The following is a 24,999-nucleotide window of genomic DNA, read 5'->3' as shown; positions in this document are numbered from 1 at the left end:
AGTCTTGAACACAACATGAATGTCGCATCAAATTCAAGACTCTGCTCCTGGCCTACAAGACCACCACTGGTTTGTCCCCCCCCATATCTTCACTTATGCATTCACTTATGCAGACTTATGTACCTGCCAGATCCTTACGAACGACGTCTTGTGTTGCCATCCCAAAAAGGTGAAAAATCACTCTCACAAACCTTCTCCGGTTTAGTTCCACATTTTTGGAATGATCTGCCTGCTACTACAAGATTAGCAGATTATGTCGCCATCTTTAAGAATCGTCTGAAAAGACATCTCTTCCGTCTGTGCCTGACTGATCATTTCTGATTTCTATATCTTTTCTACAATATCTAAAAAAAAGAATGCTTATTTAAGCTTAGATAAACTAACCTTTGCTCTGTACACTGTAGTAGGCTTTGTGAGACATGTTTTTATTTTTCTTATGCTTTTTGTTGTCCTAATGTTTGACCCAATCGCTTCCATTGTTTACCCAATTTTGGATAAAAGTGTCTGCTAAATGTAAAGGTTTAACAGTTTCTTTGAGTATGTGGTTAAAATATGTGTATTATATAAATAATACACTTCCAATAATAAAAATAACGTTGTATACGTGAGATTATATTATATGTGAGATGGTGGTTTAGAGGGTTAAACCACTGAACTGGTAAATCAAAGGTTGCTGGTTCGATCCCAGCAGCCACCACCAGTGTGTCCTTGAGCAAGACACTTTACTCCATGTTGCTCCAGGGGGATTGTCCCTGTAATAAGTGCACTGTAAGTCGCTTTGGATAAAAGCGTCTGCCAAATGACTAAATTATAAATTATATACCAAATGTCTTCCGACACAATAGAATGCACATCGAATTGTTGCAGACATCAATAGATTAAATAACAAAGCTGTACAAGGTTTTTTTTACAAGGAGGTATCAGAGACTTAGAAATACTGTATATAAAATACTCATCTCTCTCGAATGCACATATAAGTCCTTAAAGCCATGTATCATAGGTTGTTTTTGTGATCAAGACAAAATAAAATAGTTCACGAGAAAACGTAAAAAAATACAATACGTTGGGGCTTCAGTAAATTTTGATTGGATGGTTGAAAAACGCCCATCCCAGTTTGAAAATTCCCATAAATTGGAAAACACCCGTTTATGTTCTGCAGAGACCCATTTCTCGTTGCAGGGGGACCGGATAGCGGACATCTTTTGGTTTCAGCGCCAAGGAGAAACAGTTTTATTTTTATGGAGAAACAGTTGCTGCGTCCCAATTCGCATACTATCCGTCCTAAATAGTATTTGAAAATAGAATAAGTCTGTCCCAAATCGTAGTATGTTGTCCGGTAGACATTTGAAGTGCAGAATGACGCACACTCTAACGGCTATTATTACCCACAACTCACCGCGAGTAGGCGGAGTCAGGTTACGGTGCACTGCATTAATACAATTAAATAACTGATGAGTCACTAAATAAATGAAAAATAAGCACATAGTTTACATTACATACGAAACAATGAATGAATAAATACTTCAATAGAAAGAAGGGCTGTATTTTGATGTGTGGAACAGTTAATGGTCACAATGTTTTCTAGGCCAGTGTTTCTCAACCGGGGGTACGAGGTCCCCTAGTGGTCCGTGGTGTCATTTTTAAAGTCCGTAGAACCCTTTAAAAATGTTTTAAAAATGAGGTATTAACATATGCAATTTTAATAATACAATAAAATACAGTATTGCATTGACAACAAATAAAATAGTTGAAAATATTTAGTTTTTAAGTATGTGCAATTTCGTATTTGCCGCCATTTTTATCATTCAAATTTAAAGCTAACATTTACATTGCGTTGTCTTCTCATCTGAGAAATACACCGAGACTGGAGCAGCTAATATGGACTGGTGGCTTAAAAAACCTGATGGGCCATCGACCAGTGGGCCTGACACAAGCCAGGACAATACCAGTGTTCCAGTTGACAACACAAAAACATGTCCGTATCAAAAGAGCTGGACATTGTTTGGGTTTACCACAAGTAAACGACTAAGCTGCTATGTTTTCTATCTGGTGAGGTACTGTCTTATAACGCAACAAAACCATCTCATTTTCAATGACATATGAGAACTAAACTCTTGTTATGTGTAGGAAGAAAGGCAGACTTTTGCAGAAAACTTTCCGAGTTCCATAAGAGTCAACAAAAATTAAAAGTGACGACGCGGATGTCCAGCTCTTCCCTTACTGCATCATATGAGGTATCTTTGCTTGTGGCTAAATCTAAAAAAACATACACAATTTCAGAGGAACAAATTTTGCCAGCAGCTGCCATCCTAGCCGAAACAATGTTAGACAAGAACACATTAAGCAATTAAAACGGTGCCTTTATTCAATGACACTTTATGCCGTTGAATTGATATGTCTACGGATATCGTTGGCCAGGTAGTGTAAAAATTTAAGCGGGCTGAAAGTTTTGTTTTACAATTACTGATGTGGCAAAAGTTGATTTTGCTGTTCAAAAAAATCTCTCAGAGAAAGAAGGTCCAGGTGTCAAAGAGTTAACTTTATTTGTTCGAATCAAACAAAGTGAGATGTTCCCCGGAGCATTTTAAAAGCCAGTGCCTTGGTGCCTACTGTTATAGCAAAACTTCTGAGAGGAGTCCTCCTCAAAAACCAATCAGGTACATTCACGTTATCTCTTATTTTCGTCATCCGATGCTTTTGATCTGACACATTAATTTCATAGGCAACAAGGTACGTATCTAACGGTGGTTCATTCGTTATTGTCTTATTTTTAAAACATATATAAATTCAGTGGGAACAATTTAAATACTTATAAAGTCATCAAAAACTGCTGGATCATGTCCAATAAACAGTGGAAAAGTATCAAATTTTACGAGGGAAGAACATATCAAAACTTTCAGGCCTCTGGTTTTTAGGCCTCAGATACATCACTGGATTTTACATTATTACAAGTGCTCAAAATGTGCTCTAAACATGCTTAAAATGACATAAAGTGCATTTATTTGAATAATCATTGAACATATATAGTGATTATAACATCAAATCATTAAATCATCATCACAAACTAATTCGTATGCAATTATTTTTAGTTAAATGTGTTCTCAGATGTTTCATCTGATAGACATGTAAACTTACATTCCTACTGTTCCTGTGAATACTTCTCAATCCTTTTTAGGTATAAATGAATGAATAAAAATAAATCTTTGTGAATTTTTATATAATCCTCACTCAGCACCTTCTCATCTCAAGGTTATCATGACTTGTTTGTAGATTGTAGTCATAGCAACGGGGCGCAACATGCCCAAATCTGGTCCTCATGTATGGTTGGGGCCGGAACAAGTCTTCTTGATACTGTTTAGTTATTTCTTGTCCACCACAATACATATGGTCAGCATGACCTGCTTCCCTTAGCAAAACTCAATGTAGATTGTTGCCATAGTGACGAGGCGAAACATGCCCAGTTTTGGTCCTAAGGTATGACTGACGCCAGAACTTGTCTTCTTAATACTGTTTAGGTATTTCTCAGGGACATAATAACTGTGGTGTGCTGAAGACCAGTGCCCAGTGCATGCAAAATATGTCTAAATATGTCTTGTTTGTGCCCGAAATCACTCAAAAATTTCACAATATTAGACGAGTCAACTGATTTAGTGGCGAATCACAGTTACTGCATTTGTTCGCTATGAAGACACGGATGATATTACCAAGCATATTTTATTCTGTAAACCAATACTAGCCACAACGACCGGTGAGGACATTACTTATGTCGTGGACCCGATTTTCACTGAGCACTCGTTGGACTGGCAGCGCAGCTCACACATCTGCATTGACGTCGCAGCGTCTCGTGGCTTCATCTTACGCGCAAAATTGCATTCGCTGCATAATTCACAGGGAAGCTTTAGCTTCAAAACGAATATGCCCCAAATTTAACAAAGTTCTGAATGACGCTGTTAAAATCATCCATTTGATCAAATCTCAACCTCTAAATGCCAGGCTGTCTAAAAAACTCTGCAACGACGTGATATCTGAGTGTCACGATGAGCTGAGTGAAAGCAAGTAGCGGATCCACGTGCAGTAAATGGTGTTTTAATGATAATCCAAACAGAACACATAAGGGTAAATCTAAGGTCCATTAATACACAATTGAACACAAGGGCTATACACAGCTGAAGGGACAAACAGTTAATGAAAATACATGATAACGAGACAAAGCATGACGGGAGCTGGAGTCCTTACAAAACAAAGCCAGAACACAGAGTGGAATACCACCAAATGGTGGTATGGAGAGTGGGACTAGGGTTTCGGGGTTCACAATTACATTGAGATGCTAGGGGTTCAGTACTTAAAAATGATTGAGAACCAATGATCTATGTGCCGCAATGGTCACTTCCGTTTCCTGTTAATATGTCCCAGTATGTGCATGTTGATTTGCTACACACTTAACTGTATATACTTTTCCATAACAAAAACAGTACATACTTTTAGTGCATATAAGTATGAAAATTTGGAGGCAGCAAGTGGCTGCGTCCAAAATCACCTACTTCCATACTATATGGTAGGCGAAAATGAGTCATGAATAATATGTCCGAAACCTCAGTATGCAAAAAACAGTAGGCAAGAAATACCCAGATGCTCTACTACTTCCGCCGAGATTCGTGAGTGTGGATCGGATGGACACTTCTCCAAACCATGATGCCACGGGAGCTGGGCAACGGTCAAATTACAAAAGTAAATCAATTAAATATAGAGGAAAAGCTCAAGGCAGACTTCTTTTTCTAATGTAAGTGGCAATAAACGAATTTCTCGTTACTAAATTATGTTTTATCAACGCTCATGTGTAGGATAAGGATATGGACGTGTCATCAGTTTACCACTGAAACATCCACTTGAGCATCCCAGATCGCGCCTTCCTGGGTGGCAAAACACTCAGCAAAATTGCTCACAATATCAGGAAACGCAAATCCGCGCAACATTTCAGTGTCCAGGAACCTTTGATCCCTGTGATAGTTGAAGAGAAGTGGTAAGGATCAACATCGAGTCCAGCTGCTTTTAATTTCAGGAAATAATTGCATGTTTAAGTCCCGGTATCTTTGCTTCATCTATTCTCTTCAGCCAATTTGCTGGGTGTTTTGACATGCTCACTTGGAAAAGTGGCGTCAATGCATGCCCTCTACTCAGGGGCAGCGGTCTTATTTTTTCCCCAAATATAAATGTTGAATTTTGATGTGGCTTGAGTTCCTACCTTTTGGATGCAGCCATTGTTACATCTGAAGTGCTGATCGTGTTTTTGGTGCTTATGCTACAAAAATGGTAAAACATTGTTCATGGGGTACCTGTCACAGTAATGCCAGGTATTTTGAGAGGATGGGGAATGGAATTTATTTTATTCTATGTCCTAAACCCACACAAAAAGGCTAAATATGCTTCCAAATTAATCTTTTTATCCAATATATATACGTTTATACTGCATATCTCTCCATGGCATATTTTAGTACCACTTGAACGCACTTTGAAGGGAGTTTGTCCAAATTGTGCCAAAAGCATATTCAGACAAGTTTTTAAACCGACCGTTAGCATTGTAAGAAAATGCTATCAGGACTGAAAACACTGTTTACTCCAAGGAATGAAAAACACTGGCAGCTTCAAAAAACATGTCAAGTGTGAACATAGCCTTATTTTGATTTTTGGGCATTTAATTCACCAATTTAATTCAATACCACAGAAAAAACTGGTGGGTGTGATCCATTTAAAATGGATGTATGGTGCGAGAGCGTGAGTCTCACGCCGAATGCGTGACAGTTGGGAGCCCTGGTTCAGTACATTTTCTCATGAACAGTTGGGCAGGTCACCAACAGGGTAAGCAAAGATTCTACAAAGCAAGGAGACGGAAATATGATCATAATGTAATTCAGTTTTAGAAATGTAAGCCGTCTTTTTAAAGCCTTGATCATTCATAAATGCGTCATATTTCATCTGAAAGGGTGTGTATTAAGAGTGATGTGATGTGATTGACTGTTCACTGACAGCAGCAATAGATTTCTTGAACAAGATGACTAACCATTAAGCATTTATTGATCTAATGGGAGGGACACAACCTGTATGTTTATATTACATAATTCAATGTGAATAAAGCTGTGTGATATGAAATGTGACCAAATGTGTTTAAAAACATGTAAACATGTCGTCTGTCGTTATAATTTCAGTTCCGGGCAGTGGTGGACTGAGAGAAAAAAGTGGCCCTGGACATCTTCAGCAGCAGCAGCAGCAGCAGCGGCCCACAAAACGCACCTCATAACATAACACAAGAACGCACTGATGCAAAAACCTTAATTATAAGCACTATAATTCATTAATGTAAATGTTTTTAAGACCTTTCATGCCAACTTCCAAAGTTATAATCATTAAACATTTAGGGCCAGAACAGTCTTAGCAAAAAACAGAAATCAAAAAGACATAAAAGGCTGTCGAAAAATGTACATTTAATATTAAATATTTATTGTAATATAAGGTAATGTATTTAAACTGACCATGACATGACAAGTCCAAAATTAACACTTAGATTAAGTCTTAGAAAGTTAGATAAATTGAGAAGAAATGAGAGAAAACAGAAATTAATAATAAGCTTTTTAAACTATACTTTGAATACAAATTTGACAGAACAATTAAAAGTATTTTTGTTTCTGTGAAGATAGTTCTGAAGTCTACTGAATTCTTTCATGCTAATAAAATGGACAATATACAAACAGTCATATCTTATGCATCATATGCTTTAAGTTTAATCTTTTCTGTTACAGTGTGTTTTTAGACATGACAAACCATTTTTCTATGTTTTCATCAGTAAAACTCAAAAAAAAAATTTTTAAATTGTTGGCTTTGTTTTGTTTGCCTTCTTTCATCTCACGGTTATCTATAAGAAACTGAATCTCTGCATTGGAGTTTGCGCATATTCTGCCTCATTCAATTCAACAAGTCTTAATCTTAGTTCTAAAAACACACGCACGGATAGTTAGTTAGTGTTAGCTTATTATATACCGTGTTGAAAATCTGGGATACTAGGTCCAGTATAGTGCAGCGGTAGTTAAGCGCCACATGAGAGGTGAGACCCAGATGAATCACTTGGGTCGGGAGATTGGATGTCTTGCCGTAGGACACAGCACTGTTGGCAGGGAATTAGAGATAGCGATAATGATGATGGTCGGGATCAACTACAGGTGAAGAGGGGATGAGAAACCGGTGATTGAAAAGCCTAAAGGGGAAACATGAAGGTGACGCAGACATTACACAAACACAGACGTAGTGACATGAAGAGAATTCACACACCAGGATCACAACATGTTCAATAAACGTCTTGTCAGATTTGGTGAATTTTACCTACAAAAGCTTTTACAGGAAAGTTTTGCCTTGTGTGCTCAAACATAAACACGCAATGGGAAAAGAGAAATAACACATTATACGCAGATGTAGTTCGTATTTCACATAAATGTTAACACATAAACAATTGTAAATCATTTAGAACAGCAATGTAAATTAACAATGCAATTTATTGAATAACATAATGTGTTACTCTAATTGATAAATGTTTCAGGCTTTTTATATAAGAATCACAGTCCAGCTGATTTGTAACATATCATTTGTAAAGTTTAGTTGATATTTAGCATCAAATAAAGTAACAAGTCTTTGATTATTTTAAAATGATCATTATTTCCAAATCATTGTTTACAAATGTATAACTTCCAATATATACAATAAAATAAAAATAAAACAATATATTAGTAACAAAAATTACTTAATTTGATGCTCTATTTTCCCAATTAAAGTTGGCACACAACAAATACAAGTCTAAACAAAATCTGAAAATTAAGTATGTTTGAAATTGTGCAAATAGTTGTAATCCATGTTAATATACATTTGTATTCCTTTATTTATTAAAGGAATACAAAAATAACATAGATCATGTTTGAAAAGTTTAAAGTGCACTACTCAAAGTAACTTATTAAACCACATAAATATGCTAAAACCGTCATCACATTTTATATTTATATATACAAGTTTTATTTCCTCCATTTATTCATCATTGGAGTTTGGGTTCCTCGCCACAGCACGGCAATGTTGGCACTGCATTTATTAAATACTTAAATCATTTATTTATTATATATAATTTATTATAATGATCTTCCTTGGGCTATAAACAACATGCAATGTGCTGGTTTTACCTTTCTCTGTTTTTCTGTTTTTTATTTTCTCATGTAAAGCTGCTTTTGGAGCACACACAGCTCTATATAAATAAAATGAATTTAATTTAATATTTAAAAGCATAAAACTGTTGTATTTATATTATTATTTAATTGATTCACTTACTGCCAATATCCAGTCTGGGGCCGCTGCTGAAAGTGATAAACGAATAGTGCAAATGTACAAAAACCTCTGAACGCTTCAGCTGTACTATAAACACATCACACATATAAGATTTTGTTGAACTTTCGCTTATGTATGTCAGAGAAGATATATTCCCTTATGCATGCCAAACTTTAACAGATGAAGGATGTGATATCCGATGTGATATCTGCATATACAAGAAAATTCTGGAGAATCCCCAATTACAGGAATTTCATACGTTCAGACATGAAAGGTTGACATCTATGTTATTGTCACTCCTTCACATACACAAGTGTATTAACATGTCCAAAATCACAGGTCAATCCATAAAACATGATCAAAAGATAATACACATGAAATGTATCAGCTGTTAAAACAACGTTTTCTAAAGTTCAATATAAATGATGTAAATGTAGAGAGTGAGTTTGCATTGTGATCACGTGCTTCAGTGCTCTGAGAGTGTTTATAGTGCTGTGAGTTTAACACTTCATGACTGACAACACAACACAACACAACACAACACAACACAACACAACACAACACAATCTTCATCATCATACAATGTAGAGTCAGCAGGTGAAGCTCCTAAATTTCTCATAAGTAGAGCAGCAATCCTACATTGGAGTTCAGACTGAAGATGCAGGAGATTATTACTGTCAGAGTGCACATTATATCAATAGTAAATATGTGTTGACACAGTGTTAAAAAACTTTATTTATATAGAGCTTTTTACAATTTCTATTGTTATAAAGCAGCTGTACGTGAGAAATATTGACCATAAGCAAAATAACTAAAGTCATCTACCTGTAAAAACAAGATAAAGGTGAAAACACAGAAGACTGACACGCACCCACATACAAACGCTCCACACACACAATATGCACACCTACTTACACACATCGACATCGACATAGACACACACACACACACGGGGACACACACTGATCTAAACACAATATCATCTGAACAGAAATCATATTACATTAATTCATTTATGAAATCTTTTATCAAAGATGATGCGTCCATTCATACATAAGTGCTTGTACATCAGATTATTTTAACATGATCGTCATTGTTTAATGTTTCAGTCCAGTCACCTCTTAAATTCAAACTCAGCAAACGTACTTTTAATTTTGTATGAAGTTATAGTTTCTAATCCAAGCTGCGTCAATGTGTCTGACTCTATTTGTGATCATGCATTTTATGTATTTTACCGTCATAAACTAAAGTTCATCTTCTCTCAGAAGCATAATGAAGATGTAATTCGTCAGGAGTGTCTCTATTATATGTTTTATGTGTCTCAAATCCTCATTTAATTATGAAATGTGACATAAAAACATACACAGACTCTTTAAATTCCAATGACAAAATATAGAGAGATAATTATTTCTAAGTGTGAAAATCACATTTGCATTGACAGGATGAAGAGACTCTGATGTTCTCAGAATAGATCAGCTCTGTCTCCAGAGATCATGTTCACAACACAACACCTGCATTTCACATTTACTGCTTTACACAACTTTTAAAACTACAGAGAATCACATTTAAAGGTGAACTGTGTAAGTAACAGAGACCACTATTGGCTTAGTTGGAAATTGCAACCTAAAGCTCCGCCACCATCCTCTCCTTCTATTAGAGTAGCTACGGTTGCCGTCACAGGACAAAAGGGTTCAATAAATGATAGCGGCCACTATCGGTGGTGTTGATAATTGCAATCTACATCTCACAGGCGAACAACACACTGAAGTTACGGACACAGGACAGAGATGTCGTCGTCTGAGACAGCAGAGAGTAACCTTTGCAAATCAAGTGACGAGGTTTATTTACAAAGAAAAACAAATTAATTAAATTGACTTAATTCATTATTTACTCTAATCGTTATAGTGAAAATTATTGTTACTTGTATAACATTGTGTCAGTGATGTATTCGCTTATTTTGCATAGCATTTTTTGGCACGGTAACTTGGTTCGTAACATACAGCCTATTTAAACCGCTTGCTAATGCTAAAGTAAGGCATCACCCCAATTGATCAATTGTATCTTCTCAAATCTTCGTTGACACTGTATTACTGATAAATTATGCAACGTGGAAGTTTGGATTTTATCCTATCAATTATTAAATTACACATTTGTATGCACAGAAGCTAAGCAGTATTATAATATAATTTACACCCGATGTATGCAAATTATGATTGTAAAAATGATTTATAACTTGATTTGCACACGGCCATGCAAAAAGGAATAATAGTACAATAACAAAGTGCTAAAAACAAGAAAAACTCACTTGATGCTCATGCTCATCTATTAGCTAAAGCTATCAAACAAACGTTCACTTATATAGCGTAAATTAGACAAAGTTAACGGTCCAGAAGAAAGCTGGCAACTTCGGCGTCGCTTAGCAAACCCTTGTCCCGCTTCAGTGCCCTCCATTTGGGAAAAGCCATGCCGATGTTTATCCGGGTTTTCTGCCGTTTTTTGTCTCGACTTCGCCTTGCTGCGTCGTATTTTCTCTTTTTTGAACGAACAGATTGACGCTCTAACGGCTCTTGTGCAGAGTATGTGTGGTCCGCCATTAGCGCAAATTTTGCTTCTTACTGCAACAAAGAACCGTTTATATTTCTACAAAAAAACACGACAAGTAAATGATGTTATTGTTCTTCCTCTTCTTCTGCTAATCCTTCTATGTAGTCGCTTTGAAGCTGCCCCAAAAAACAGCCGAAGAAGAAGAACATATTCTCGCGCATCCTTCGTTTTACGAAACGCGCTCAGTTTGTCCGTGTAGTGCTACTATAGAAACATGGCTGTGCACATTAATAAATTACATGTAAGGGTGTGCCCGCGGTGTATATACATAAAATGGCTCATTGTAAGGTAATATAAACATTTCGTTTCATTTTGTAAGGTATTTCTTCACCACTCAAAACATAGTTTTGTATTATATATTACATTTAGGTGAATAAATCCTTCAAAATCCTACACGTTGTACCTTTAAAGTGTCAGTGTTCTATTTAATTTAATTAACTTCTTGTTATTATCATTCTTCACTATTTGTATATAGTCAGATCATATTCTACCTGGTTATATTCTACATTACGGTGGATGTTGAGCAGGGACGTGCACATACATTTTGAGGGGCATGGGCTCATGTGGAATAAAGGGTACTTCTCATATTTGTTTTATTTTTTCCAAAACAAAATGTTAAATGTATTCAAATAACCATTTTTTTGTTTCACATTTGAGGGAGGGGTGTTTAGAACTATCTGCATACACAACATATAAAATGGATAGTTATTACATAAGGAGTCTGACATCAAACTTATCAAGTTATTGTTTAAGGCAGGACACTTAATGTACTGTTTCATTTTGAGATGTTGGTCTAGTTTGCTTTCATGTCTTATTTTGCTCTAATGGATACAGGACATTTCCAAAATACACATAAAATTGTTTGTTTTAAGCCTTCTTTACCCTTGTCTGTTTGCTTAGATTTCTTCTAAATTATCCAAAACAAACTGCATATATATTGGCATAAGTAAACATTACATTACAATGGATAAGTTAAGTGATATTAACCGGTGGTATGCTTCAGTCAATTTTGTTTATCCTATTCATCTGAATTGCCTGACAAATGTATGCAAGTTAGCACATTTTAATTACTTAATGCCTGGTTCAATGAGGCGATTATGATGATGCTATTAATTTGACTGTATTCAGCTGTCGTTCTCCGTCAAGTTAGCATGTATGCCAATGTTGCCTTAGCAAAACTTTAGCTTACTCATTAGCTCATAAGTGATGGATTTTAGCAAAACAATTTGTGTAGTTTGTCTTTTGGATAATTAGTTGTGAATTTGAAAAGAACATGTAGCTAGTCTGTTCATCACCACTCACATACACACAAAGACAAACGCTACTGGAAAGGAGGGAGGTCTTCACTTCTGTGGCCTGACCTGACCTGGCATTTTCTAATTGTTCGACAACAAAATCCGTGTGCAAACAGAGAAAACTCTGCACATGCCTTGTATTTTATACACAAGTGTACGTGAGTTTTTTAGTGGTCTCATTCTCAAAGTTCGTAATAATGTTCTGAGACAATGTTGTGAAGCAGTAATGTTGGTATAATATTACCGTCTCACTGTGTTTCAGTTCAGACGGAGTTAGAATGAGCATCTAAACGCAACTGTGAATTCATTCATCATCAAACATTGTTTTGCTAACATCACTTCGTCTCCTACATGCTGTTCTTCCCTTTCATCTCTGATAGTACACATCCAAGTCTGCATGATAGTTAGAACTATCATCTGGCATCCATCGGCCAAGAAAATATACTAATTTGGCGTATAAACAAGATGGAATAACAGTACGGCATTATTTTGGATCAATAACAAGATTGTAGAATCTATCAGATCGCTCAGAGAGTTACCCGTCGGAAGCTGAGATGCTGGATACATATGAGCCATGAGACCCTGCAGAGGACAAGCAGGTTAAGAAGATGAAAAGATGAATGTCTTGTCTGAAGTGACACAGCGCCACCTGCTGCTGGATTGATTAAAAACTTGTGGATTATAAATAATTACTATTACTGAGATTAATTTACGGGATGACCGATTATTATTGCAACTTTTTTGTTATTGTGTGGGGTAACAAATGTCTTATTTAAAAATCTGAAAGTATTTTATTGCCAGGTATGTTTCCACAGGCGTATTCTGTTTTTAAGGTTTCAAAGTTATAAAGGAGCGATTTCGTGGAATGACTCCGATGAGATCGGTCGTCAGTCACAGAGACGGAAAGTGACTATATGGCGCGTGTGCTTCAATATGGCCAAAATAACTCCTTTAAATGAGACTTCACGAGACCCCCAGTAATGTTTTAATAATTCAAATGATTTTACATGTGCCTGTTAAACACACAGAAGACGCGCGAAAGCTTTTCACAAAATATTCAACCAAAAATAAAAAGGAAATCCTACACGGATTTATCCAGTGGCTGACGCTACTCGCAGATTTGACCATAAAATGCCAAATTTAACGTGTAATCGCCGAGTTTTTTTAGCTTTAAGATACAGCTTTTGACCTCTGTTTTGTCTTCATATTGTTTCTATCGCACAAACGGGGTTTAGGAGTCGGGTTCTGTTGTAAATGTTCGAGAAGAAAACACACGAGTCGACGACTCGGGCAGGAACATAGACACGGAACTGGCCGGTTGAGTCTGTACGGTTCTCATGTGTTCTATAACAGTGCAGCGCCGCTCTCGGTCGCTTCTCATTCCTGCTCTGCTACAGATCTTGTGACGCTACTCATCCGAAAGAAAAATGGCAGAAACCACTCCAGCTGCTGCCGCCGCCTCGCCGGCCAAAGTGCCCAAGAAGAAATCTGCTGTTAAAGCTAAGAAAACCGGCCCGAGCGTGGGCGAACTAATCGTAAAAGCAGTGTCGGCTTCCAAGGAGAGGAGCGGCGTGTCTCTCGCCGCCCTGAAGAAAGCTCTCGCTGCCGGTGGTTACGACGTGGAGAAGAACAACTCCCGCGTGAAGATCGCTGTCAAGAGTCTGGTGACTAAAGGCACTCTGGTCCAGACCAAAGGAACCGGGGCTTCAGGATCTTTCAAACTCAACACAAAACAAGTCGAGACAAAGAAGCCAGCGAAGAAAGCCGCTCCTAAAGCAAAGAAGCCCGCAGCCAAGAAGCCCGCTTCTGCTGCTGCAAAGAAGCCGAAGACTGCAGCGCCAAAGAAGACCGCCGCAAAGAAATCTCCAAAGAAGGTCAAGAAACCTGCCGCCACCGCCGCTAAAAAGGCAACGAAGAGCCCCAAGAAGGTGAAGAAGCCAGCGGCCCCCAAGAAAGCAGCCAAGAGTCCGAAGAAAGCAGCTAAAAGCCCCAAGAAGGTCAAGGCTGCCAAACCCAAGACGACAAAGCCTAAAGCGGCTAAGCCTAAGAGGGCCGCCCCGAAGAATAGGTAAATTCCTTCTCCAGACTTTCCATTAAAAAAAAGGCTCTTTTAAGAGCCACCCAACAGCCCACTAAAGAGCAGTGTTTCAGATATATGTATATATTATCATGGTTGTGTTCTTAACAAATAAATACGCTGAGAAATCTGTTTAAAATTACGTTCATAGGTTATAATCGTCAGTATTGTTTAATTCATTATCCTCGAAACATCTTACGTTGTGTTGTCAGCATGAATGTTTGCTTTTGTTCACAATATTGTTTTCCGAAGAACGTGCCTCAAAAACCCACAAATAGAAGATTTAATGTAAACTTCTGCGCTATAAAGTGGCGAAGGAGACATTATCAAAAACTAAAACAATGTGGGGAGAGGGGAAGAAATGGGCGGGCTTTGGCGTTTGGAGGGAAGTTCAGTGATTGGTTTAAACTTTTCACAGATGCCAACCAATAGGCGAACGAAAAGTACGTATAAATGCTGGAAAGCAAAGGGTCCTTGTCAAATTTCTTTCGTTTGACTATTATCGTGAGCACTTCTCAATTTGTGCAACAATGAGTGGAAGAGGTAAAACCGGTGGCAAATCAAGAGCGAAGGCCAAGACTCGGTCATCCAGAGCGGGTCTTCAGTTTCCCGTTGGCCGTGTTCACAGGCTTCTTCGCAAGGGTAACTACGCTCATCGCGTCGGTGCCGGAGCTCCAGTGTACCTCGCCGCTGTTCTCGAGTATCTCACCGCTGAGATCCTGGAGTTGGCTGGAAACGCCGCTCGGGACAACAAGAAGAGTCGAATCATTCCCCGCCATCTGCAGCTGGCCGTGCGTAACGACGAGGAGTTGAACAGACTTCTGGGCCGCGTGACCATTGCTCAGGGTGGTGTGTTGCCCAACATCCAGGCGGTTTTGCTGCCCAAGAAAACCGACAAACCCGCTAAGGCCAAGTAAACGACTTTTTCCTCCTAATCATTGTAAAAGGCTCTTTTAAGAGCCACCCACTCGAACAAGAAGAGAGCGATTTTATTCTTTAAGCGACTGATGCAGTTTAACACAATCTATAAACATTCTGTCTTTAAGTAACGGTACCATGAACGTTCACGATTTTGAGTTTGCCCCCACACGTGTCCGGGAGCTTCAGAATGAGTGAAATCTTGTTCATTTGGTCATTGTTGAGCTCTAAACGATCGTAAGGGAAATGTTTACATCGGTGTGGCAGATGAGTGTCAATGACACGGATTTCGACATCTGTATGTAATATATATTTTTTTTATGTTGGTTCCCCTTACATTTCATTCACGCACTTACGCAAATAAACAAGAGCCAATGTGACCCTGGATCACAAAACCAGTATTAAGTAGCACGGGAACATTAGTAAAAGACAATAATACATTTTATAGGTCAAATTATCGTTTTTCTTTTATGCCAAAAATCATTAGGATTAAGTAAATATCGTGTCCCATGAACAACTCATGCATCAATATCTTAAATTTTAATATGTAAAAATCTAATTTTCTTATAAATTTACCCATAAAACTGGTTTTGTTATCCAGGGTCACAAATGTGTTTCCCCGTATTTCCAATAATCATCATGGGTCCATTTCAAGAAAAAAAAATACTTCCGTGAGGTGCTTTAATGTGGAAATCTAAACAAAGAGTTTCGAGCGGGAACCGGAAGCTGCTGGTTTTGTTTGAAAAACGGGAAACGCACAGTCATTGGCCAGTTGTGGACGTAGGTGTCACACCTTATCCAATCACGTGCCAGTGCTCTGTTGACACCCTCTGAGCTCTAGTGCGACCAGCCTATATAAACTGCCAGCAGAGGGAAGTTATACATTCGATTCCGCTTTAACGGCGAAAAGCTGAAACTCCAGTTATGGCAAGAACTAAGCAAACCGCTCGTAAGTCCACCGGTGGCAAAGCGCCGAGGAAGCAGCTCGCCACTAAAGCAGCCCGTAAGAGCGCTCCAGCCACCGGCGGCGTGAAGAAGCCTCATCGTTACAGGCCCGGTACCGTGGCGTTGAGAGAAATCCGCCGCTACCAGAAATCCACAGAGCTGCTGATTCGTAAGCTGCCTTTCCAGCGTCTGGTGAGAGAAATCGCTCAGGACTTCAAGACTGATCTGCGCTTCCAGAGCTCCGCCGTCATGGCCCTGCAGGAGGCCAGCGAGGCTTATTTGGTCGGTCTCTTTGAAGACACAAATCTGTGCGCTATCCACGCCAAGAGAGTCACCATCATGCCCAAAGACATTCAGCTGGCACGCCGCATCCGTGGAGAACGCGCTTAAACTCCTGAGCTCAAACTCCGCCACTTCAACCCCAAAGGCTCTTTTAAGAGCCACTTCAATTGCACTGATCGAGACTGTTTCCCTTGTAGTCTTTTCCTGTAGTAACCGTTTTAATTTCGATGTGTTTATATACAAATCTAGACTGTCGTTTCTTTAAACTAGTGGTGTTCTTAACAGCGTTGAACCATTGCAGCACATTTTTTTTTTAACGTAAAATACACGTTTAAATAATCTCGAGCAAAGCGTCCACTATAACCTTTATCTGGTGGTTTACCGCCAACTTTGTTAGCGTGTGTGTATAGCACTCTCTTTTCTTTTGTTTAATGGCGGATGACAAACAAGCTTTTGGTGTATATCCGCCACCTACTGGGATGGAGTGTGAAGTGCAAGGAGGAGGAAGTGGACAATACTACAGACTTAATAATCTTAAAAAAAAGATTTTCAACCTTTGATTCTGTGTAACAAACGTGACTCTCTCAGAAACCTTAATGAAACCGGTTATATTTTAGATTATTTCTGTGGACTCTGAAATAATTCTTTAATTGTTAGTTTGACTTTCAATTCTTTGAGTTCTTTGACAAATTGAGCTCTCTCACTACTATATGCCTCACAATGTATTAACACATGCTCCACTGTTTTCACCCCACAGTGCTCACACCCGCTTGTCTCTCTTTTCTCTATCATGTGCAAATGTTGGTTTAGTCTGGTGTGCCCAATACATAGATATAATAGGGTCATCTCTTCTGGTTCCATTTTTACTCCTTCACTCCCTACTTTGTCTTGGATACTAAAGAGGCGCCTTCCCTTTATCTCCTTATTCCATTTCTCTTGCCATATTTTTTAAAAATGCTTTCTTTACTATACATTTCACTCACTAATGGCATCTTGTAATCAACTTCATTCTTTTTCAATCCCTCCATTGCCATTTTATCCACCGTCTCATTCCCTTCCACTCCTACGTGATTTAATATATGAATCTAGCGGATTAATTCTGTGTAGGATCTGTTATATGTCATATAGGATGTCTTGTCTAGCATCTGATTTACCACTTTTTAAACTGCACAATAAGAAAAAGAATCAGAGCATATGACAACATTTTTGATATTTGATTCTTCCACCCACATCATTGCCATTAATATTGCCACTAGTTCTGTTATAAATACTGAAACATCATTGGAGAGCCTTTAACAATGTTATGACACATATGAGGTATACAGTTGAAAGAAAAAGTATGTGACCCCTTTGGGTTTACTTGGATTTCTTCATAAATTGGTCATAAAATGTGTTCTGATCTTCATCTAAGTCACAACTACAGAGAAACACAGTCTGCTTAAACTAATACCGCACAAACATTATACGTTTTCATGTTTTTATTGAACATAACATGTAAACATTCATAGTGCAGGGTGGAAAAAGTATCAAAGTAAAAAGTAAAGTCCCTTACTTCTTTAAACAAATCTTTACTTAACCTTTTACAGGGATTATAATAATTTATTATCCTTATAATAACTATCTGCTTTGACCTCTACCACCACTGACTCGAGTTCTTCATTTACACTTATCTCCCAAAATGTCACACCTTGCTTGACAAAAGTTATCACTCCACCTCCATTACCTTTACCTCTATCCTTACACACTACTGAATATCCCTGCACCACAAAGTTTAAATTAGACTTCAACAATGTCTCCTGCACACGTATTACATGTGGTTTTACCTCAAGATCATTAACATGTGTTTTTAATTCCTACCCATTAGAGATTAAGCTTCTTGCATTCCACTGCAAGATTATCATTACCATTGTGATTCTCCAGTACATGTCTGCCTGTTGTTAATTCGCTCAATTAGTTTCTCATTGACCGGATCTACTGTCATTCCCTCAATTTTTAGATATTTATCTGCTGCTCTAATTATAATCTTAATTCTTTCCGTCCTCCTATCTGTCTGAGCCGAACAATTCACTACCTCTGCAATGAAAGTGACAAATGCCAGTTTATCTGAAATTATTACACATTCCTTCGGTTTGCTTCTTTCATATTTTCTTTCCTGATCCTTGGATTATTAACTCTCTCCTCTGTTACATTATCTGTCTCCTTAACTCGCTTAATTGCCTCTGCATATGATATTCCTTCTGATATCTTCACATTTTGCACCATGCAGCATTATTGCACACCTGACATCCTCCTTCCCCGGCACTATGCTCTCCATATAGCACTCTCATCTTTATTATTTGTATGTATTGTTTTCTTTATTCTGTGGTCCAGACAAATCACATTGGTGAGATATGTCATGTGATCAAATCATTGACTGATGATCAACATGTGTGTATTTTGTTTAATCAATAGAAAGTAATGCATGGACTTGTTACCGGTATACGATACACAGCGTATCTTGAGTATTACTTGAGCACTCTGCTAACAGTTAAACTAATGCCTGTTCGGGAAACCGCCTCGTAGTGTCAGCACGAATTTCATTTGGGTTCACTTGAGTTTAAAACAGATTTAAAATGAGTGAATAATCTTCCCTTGTAATAGCAGTAATGAGGTCGTACCTTAATTATTTACAGATTCAAAGAAAACTGCACTCTTGACGTTCTCGCGAGAGTCTCGCAACGAGCGCTACGGTCCCCGTGTAAAAAAAAAACTTGTTTGCTCCGCCTTTATCTCTGCGTTTCTCCACTAGGTCCTGTAGGCAAATATAAATTGCTGTTTCACAACGCAAATCTGCATTCGCTGTTCTGTAGGCGTTCAGAAGAAATCATGTCAGGAAGAGGCAAAGGAGGAAAAGGACTCGGCAAAGGAGGCGCTAAGCGTCACCGTAAAGTGCTGCGCGATAACATCCAGGGAATCACCAAACCGGCCATCCGTCGTCTCGCTCGTCGTGGAGGCGTCAAGCGTATCTCCGGTCTGATCTACGAGGAGACTCGCGGTGTGTTGAAGGTGTTTCTGGAGAACGTCATCCGTGATGCCGTCACTTACACGGAACACGCCAAGAGGAAGACCGTTACTGCCATGGACGTCGTCTACGCTCTGAAACGACAGGGACGCACTCTGTACGGGTTCGGAGGTTAAGCGACACCAATTCGACCAAATCAAACGGCTCTTTTAAGAGCCACCCATAATCTCACGTGAAGAGTCGATGTCCTATCAACGGTTTCTGATCTGTGTCGTTACTTGTATCACATGTGGCCAAGATTTAAGTTTTTTCCTTCGAATTATGATTTTTAAATCCGCCGATGAAGATTATCGAGTTTTATTGTTTAATTGTTCGTAATCTCAACCCTTGTTAATAAAAACACAATTAGACCACATTTAGTGGGATCTGACTAGCCTTGTAAAATGCTTTCATTCGTAAGTCGCTCTGGTCAAAAGCGTCTACTACACGTAATGCGTTTACATTTCTCATTATTTCACCATATGCACGGATGTATGTGGGACTACATGCAGATTCTATAACAAACTCTAATCTTTAATGACAAGCTTTACTGTTAGCAGTAATTTTGATAAATATTGCATGCAACGTTTCCTTGCATTCACTTGATAAACGCTTCAAAGGAAAATAAAGATCAGAACAACACCAGCAAAGTATCAACATTTAAAATGAAACGATTCGTTGCCTTCGTAGTTTAGTAAAAAGCTCATCAGTTGTATTGCAAAACGATAAATGGAAAAAGTGCGGGAAACCAAGACACCTGACGCCAAGGGGTGTGTTCTAAAATGAGGCGATGGGTGTGGCTACTGATTTAAAGACTTTGAATGGCTCTTTAAGGTGTCCGCTTATTCAATGAAATCGATTATCGTTCGTGGGCGTACCGAGACACGCAATCAGAATGTGAGATCATGCTCTTTGTTAATTTGCATGGGCAGATAATAAATACTGGAAGTCTAACACCTTTTCATTCATTCGTGACTTCTGAGTAAATCATGCCTGAACCAGCGAAGTCAGCGCCCAAGAAAGGCTCAAAGAAAGCCGTTGTTAAGACCGCCGTAAAGGGAGGAAAGAAGCGAAGAAAGTCCAGGAAGGAGAGCTACGCCATCTACGTGTACAAAGTCCTTAAGCAGGTTCATCCCGACACCGGCATTTCTTCTAAGGCCATGGGCATCATGAACTCTTTCGTCAACGACATCTTTGAGCGCATCGCCGGTGAGTCTTCTCGTCTCGCTCACTACAACAAGCGCTCCACCATCACATCCAGAGAGATCCAGACCGCCGTTCGTCTCCTGCTGCCCGGTGAGCTGGCCAAGCACGCCGTATCTGAGGGAACTAAGGCCGTCACAAAGTACACCAGCTCCAAGTAAACTCCCGCTTGTAGCTCTTAACACCCCAAAGGCTCTTTTAAGAGCCGCCCACTCTCTCGGTAAAGCGCTTCCATTAAAGTGAAACCTGGTCGCCAACGTCACGTTTTCAGCTGGGGGCGCTAAAGGCCTAAATCAGCTATGAGCGAATGCATGTCGAGTTGTTTCTGTCGTTGGTGTCCGAACGGAGCATTTTTTTGAAAAGTCACAGCGACTACAAAAAAACAAGATGACATAAGTTCTGTTGCAACACGTGTCACGGTTCCCCGTTTCTCGTGTTTTTACCTTGGACTTCATTCCCCACAATCCCTCATGCTCACCCACCTGTGTCTTATCTCTAATCACGCACCTGACAGCCATCAGTCTCATCATCCAATGACCATTTCGTTCCGTTGTTCTGTGTCCGCTATTGTATATCCAACGCCTTACCCAATATTGTCTTTTTCTCTTCCTTTACTCATCTTTGCAAAAAAACGATAAACTCATTACGCTGCTGCTGGAGAAATCCATTTTTTGTTCTGCTGTTGAAAGCACGAAGGCTGAATAGCGTTTGAGCGCCACCTAACGTTTAGGCGTGAAATGTATTCTCCATCAGCGCCATGTACCGTGCGGGCGTCAAATAGAAGAAAGCTAAATTCGTTTCATCGTTGATTTGAAATTTTGGTTAGTCGGGTATTCGTTTCGCTTTTTTTTTCCTTTTCAGTGTAGCGCTTCACCGCAGGTCAACTGCTTTTTTACCTTCTCACGTGATTGGTGTCTTATTTTTGATGGTTATAAGTCGTGTTAAATTGCTGTGTTTATTAAATATTTATTTATTTACCACGGGGCTGTTTAATGCTTCAAACTGATTGGTTGACAAACGTTTTACACCTATTAAGGTGTTCCAGGTCTGCTGTTCCAGTTCCGTTCTCTAAGGTCAGACAACAGAAATGTTATAGTGTAGCCATCACTGCACACAGCACCCTGCTCATGATCTGACGTTTATAATGTCAAACTTTATCTCAAAAGCGGCCCTGCAACGGTGTTTCGTGCATTCTGACTTCTTTACAATATTAAACTTGCTGTCTTCTCATGCTTAACATGGTAAACTTGTCAAAAAACGAGTTGGGCGTATTACATAGTATTTCGGTGCTCGATACACTCCCCCAGCGATCGTAAAGGTTTTCAAAAATTTTTTTTAACATAGAAATCTGTTTTGAAAATTTTTTCTTAGTCCCTTATTAGACAATTCTCCCGGAAAAGCAGAATGGCACGGCCACATGGCAGTAAAGAGAGCAGTGGAAGGAGCATGCGCATACTTCACTTTCACTTGTAAGCAGGAGAGAGATCATACGATCGCGAAGTTCAAGTATTTGTTTGTTCAATTTATTTGGGTGATGAATGTTATATAAACTGTGGACATAACGCTGGATTTGGAGATCGTTCGAAACTGATATATGGGGCCGTCCCAGCGCTTGAACCGCATGCAGTGAGTGAAACTGATGTCTATGTTTTGTTGACAATGGGTGCGCACGTGCTTTGGTTCAGCCTACCCCTCCCCCCGCACGCGCCGTATGTTTTCGGAAATGAGAAAATTTGTGTTTTTGGATTCCGAACAGCTGATTTGAGTTAATTCAATTTATTCTGGGCAGACTTACCTTGCGTTAAGCGCTTTCACTACGACTATAAAAAGCCATCATCAGTGGAGCCCCGATATTACGATTCACCATTGCAAACGGCTCCAAAAAAAGCAATCTGGCGGCAGAAGCGCTTGACAGCGAGGGAGAAGGGTCTGGCTCAACTTCCACACTCAGACTTGCACTCTCAGATTTGCACACTCAGACACCTTTGCTTCCTGAGACATCACTTGCAGTCGACACCCGCACTCTTCAGGTGGCTTGACTTTTGCACGCGTAGCACAAGCACATGTTGGATTGAGAACACCTTTCAGTTATGGAACGCGAAAGGGGACATTTTTTATAACACGAAACGCGTGAAATTTGGATGCGTCATCGTGACAATTTTTAAATGTGACTATGTTCCGTGTAAAAGCAAACTTTTCTATCGTCTTTACGCAAAGTTTTTAGGGTGTTTAAACAAACGTTTTTGTTGTGTCAACAGGTCATTTTTGATGTTTAATATTTCTACTCTTATTTTGATGCGTGAAAATATTTCGGTTTTAGTTTAACTGCTGACAATTTGAGGTCCATAAATAATTTAAAATCACTAATTACATATCGCTGTTATTTAATTGCTTTTTTATCTCACATCTTTTGTGGTATACTTATATTTATATTCTATCCAGTTTTGTATGGTGTATAACTTAGGCTTCATATAATTAAATTTTTATATACAACTTTAAGGTCACTGCGCACACACTGTATATTACAGCACATTTCATCACTTATATCTTATATAAGTTCTAATACTGAATTTTAAAGATGTTGCCAAATAAAATGCATTTCTTGAAAAGGGTATACACTTTTTCATGCTTCAACCATAATGTCCAATATGCACATATGTGGATGAAGGAGCAATTCAAGTCACGGTTAGAATAACAAAGGACATTAGAAAGACCTGTGTACTGACTCAGAAAGCAGAGATGAACAGCCCATAAAAGGACAACCTTTCCCTGCATTGTTTTAATAACTTTGAGCTTCTTGCATTGAACAGAATATAGGAATAAATAGAGTGTGCGGTTTTCATTGTTATTACTTGTATGATATCATATTGAATATACACAGTGGTGTTTAAGAGTTTTTAATTATGAGCCATTTAACTTGTACAATTATCTGCAGAGAAATCCTCCAGGTCCTGCATAGTCTGATTTTCAGCATATTCTGCATGTCTGACCTCTGTACATTAGTCACTCTGATATTGAGATGATCTTTACATACTGAAATATAATAGTTGAGTATGAGTGATTGTGGTAAGTCTGTAAGGATGAATCTGACATTGGTCAAACATGCAGAAAATGCAAAAAAATCAAAGACCAGTGAACAGTTTAATGGACCTGGACAAACAAGAAACTCTTAAATAAATTTCTCAAAACCGCACACACACTGGCATTGATTTTACAGGTTACTTTATACAGTATTAAGAATCAGGTGTATGTAAACTTTTGACCACCATACAATATATCTCTTCATAGGCCTGTCTATATGTAATGTGCAGGGCAAATTTCAAAGTAACGTATGATAATATGATGCTGTATACTGCTTGACATTGTTAAAATCATCCTCTGTGTGATAAGAGGAAGCCAAATCGAATGCAGTCCGTAAAGGTTCTTTGGCACTTTAATAAAAATACTTCTAAGAGCATTCAGACAGAGCTATTCACCTTGCCACATTTAGGAGATAAAAAACGCAAAAGTTAAATTCTGGGACAAAAAGATGAGATGACAGCCCATGACATAGGACTGACATCACAACCAACGTATCACTCAGAACTTATACACTGTAAAAAAAGATTTGTTGGTTCAACATAAAAAATAAGTTTCCTGGTTGCCTTAAAATTTTGAGTTACTTCAACTTAAATTTATTACTTAACACAATGAGACACACTCATTGATCCAACTAATAGCTTTTTCAAACAACTAAAGATTATTTCTTACCTTAACACTGCGTTAAGTTGATCCAACTAATACATTGTTCAAACAACTAAAGATTTTGTGTTACCTAAACACTGTGTTAGTTGATCCAACTAATACATTGTTCAAACAACTACTGATTGTTTTTTACCTTAACACTGTGTTTAGTTGATCCTAATAGCTTTTTCATACAACTAAAGATTATTTGTTACCTTAACACTGTGTTTAGTTGATCAAACTAATACATTGTTCAAACAACTAAAGATTAATTGTTACCCTAAACACTACGTTTAGTTTTCATAACTAAAAATATTTAGTTATTGCAACGATCTACAAAATTGACCTGGTTGACTCAAAATGTTGAGTTAAGTCAACAAATAATTAAAATCTGACATAACAAAAGCATAGTTATTCTGACATGACTGATGTATACAATACAACACAAAGGCATAACAATGTAAAACAAATCAACATTTATTTTAACATTTAAATAAAATCATATTTTCATATCTATAATCATATAGAAAGGAATATATTTAAACATTTTAAAGTGT

The 24,999-nt window shown here is 38.3% G+C and overlaps 4 protein-coding genes and 1 pseudogene across 4 annotated transcripts; all 5 read left to right on the top strand.

The window, feature by feature from the left end:
* Positions 1 to 19,907, top strand: part of LOC130414332 (uncharacterized) — a 36,655-nt pseudogene extending 16,748 nt beyond the window's left edge.
* Positions 13,293 to 14,326, top strand: LOC130414335 (histone H1-like). The gene has a single exon (XM_056740191.1). It carries the CDS (start codon positions 13,682 to 13,684, stop codon positions 14,324 to 14,326), a length of 645 nt encoding a protein of 214 aa, XP_056596169.1. The 5' UTR covers positions 13,293 to 13,681.
* Positions 14,853 to 15,371, top strand: LOC130414347 (histone H2A-like). The gene has a single exon (XM_056740203.1). The coding sequence runs from the start codon at positions 14,862 to 14,864 to the stop codon at positions 15,246 to 15,248; it is 387 nt and encodes a 128-aa protein (XP_056596181.1). The 5' UTR covers positions 14,853 to 14,861; the 3' UTR covers positions 15,249 to 15,371.
* On the top strand, positions 16,100 to 16,826 carry LOC130414340 (histone H3). The gene has a single exon (XM_056740196.1). The coding sequence runs from the start codon at positions 16,174 to 16,176 to the stop codon at positions 16,582 to 16,584; it is 411 nt and encodes a 136-aa protein (XP_056596174.1). The 5' UTR covers positions 16,100 to 16,173; the 3' UTR covers positions 16,585 to 16,826.
* Positions 19,908 to 20,047: 140 nt separating the features above from the next.
* LOC130414345 (histone H2B) lies at positions 20,048 to 24,999 on the top strand. Its single transcript, XM_056740200.1, has one exon. It carries the CDS (start codon positions 20,506 to 20,508, stop codon positions 20,878 to 20,880), a length of 375 nt encoding a protein of 124 aa, XP_056596178.1. The 5' UTR covers positions 20,048 to 20,505; the 3' UTR covers positions 20,881 to 24,999.

This window comes from Triplophysa dalaica, chromosome 24 (assembly GCF_015846415.1).
Source record: "Triplophysa dalaica isolate WHDGS20190420 chromosome 24, ASM1584641v1, whole genome shotgun sequence".
NCBI lineage: Eukaryota > Metazoa > Chordata > Actinopteri > Cypriniformes > Nemacheilidae > Triplophysa > Triplophysa dalaica.
The sequence above is the reverse complement of the archived record's forward strand: the minus strand, read 5'-3'. Positions and strand labels throughout refer to the sequence as shown.

Coding starts and splice junctions, on each gene's coding strand:
- LOC130414335 (XM_056740191.1), top strand. CDS start 13,682: ATGGCAGAAACCACTCCAGCTGCTGCCGCCGCCTCGCCGGCCAAAGTG.
- LOC130414347 (XM_056740203.1), top strand. CDS start 14,862: ATGAGTGGAAGAGGTAAAACCGGTGGCAAATCAAGAGCGAAGGCCAAG.
- LOC130414340 (XM_056740196.1), top strand. CDS start 16,174: ATGGCAAGAACTAAGCAAACCGCTCGTAAGTCCACCGGTGGCAAAGCG.
- LOC130414345 (XM_056740200.1), top strand. CDS start 20,506: ATGCCTGAACCAGCGAAGTCAGCGCCCAAGAAAGGCTCAAAGAAAGCC.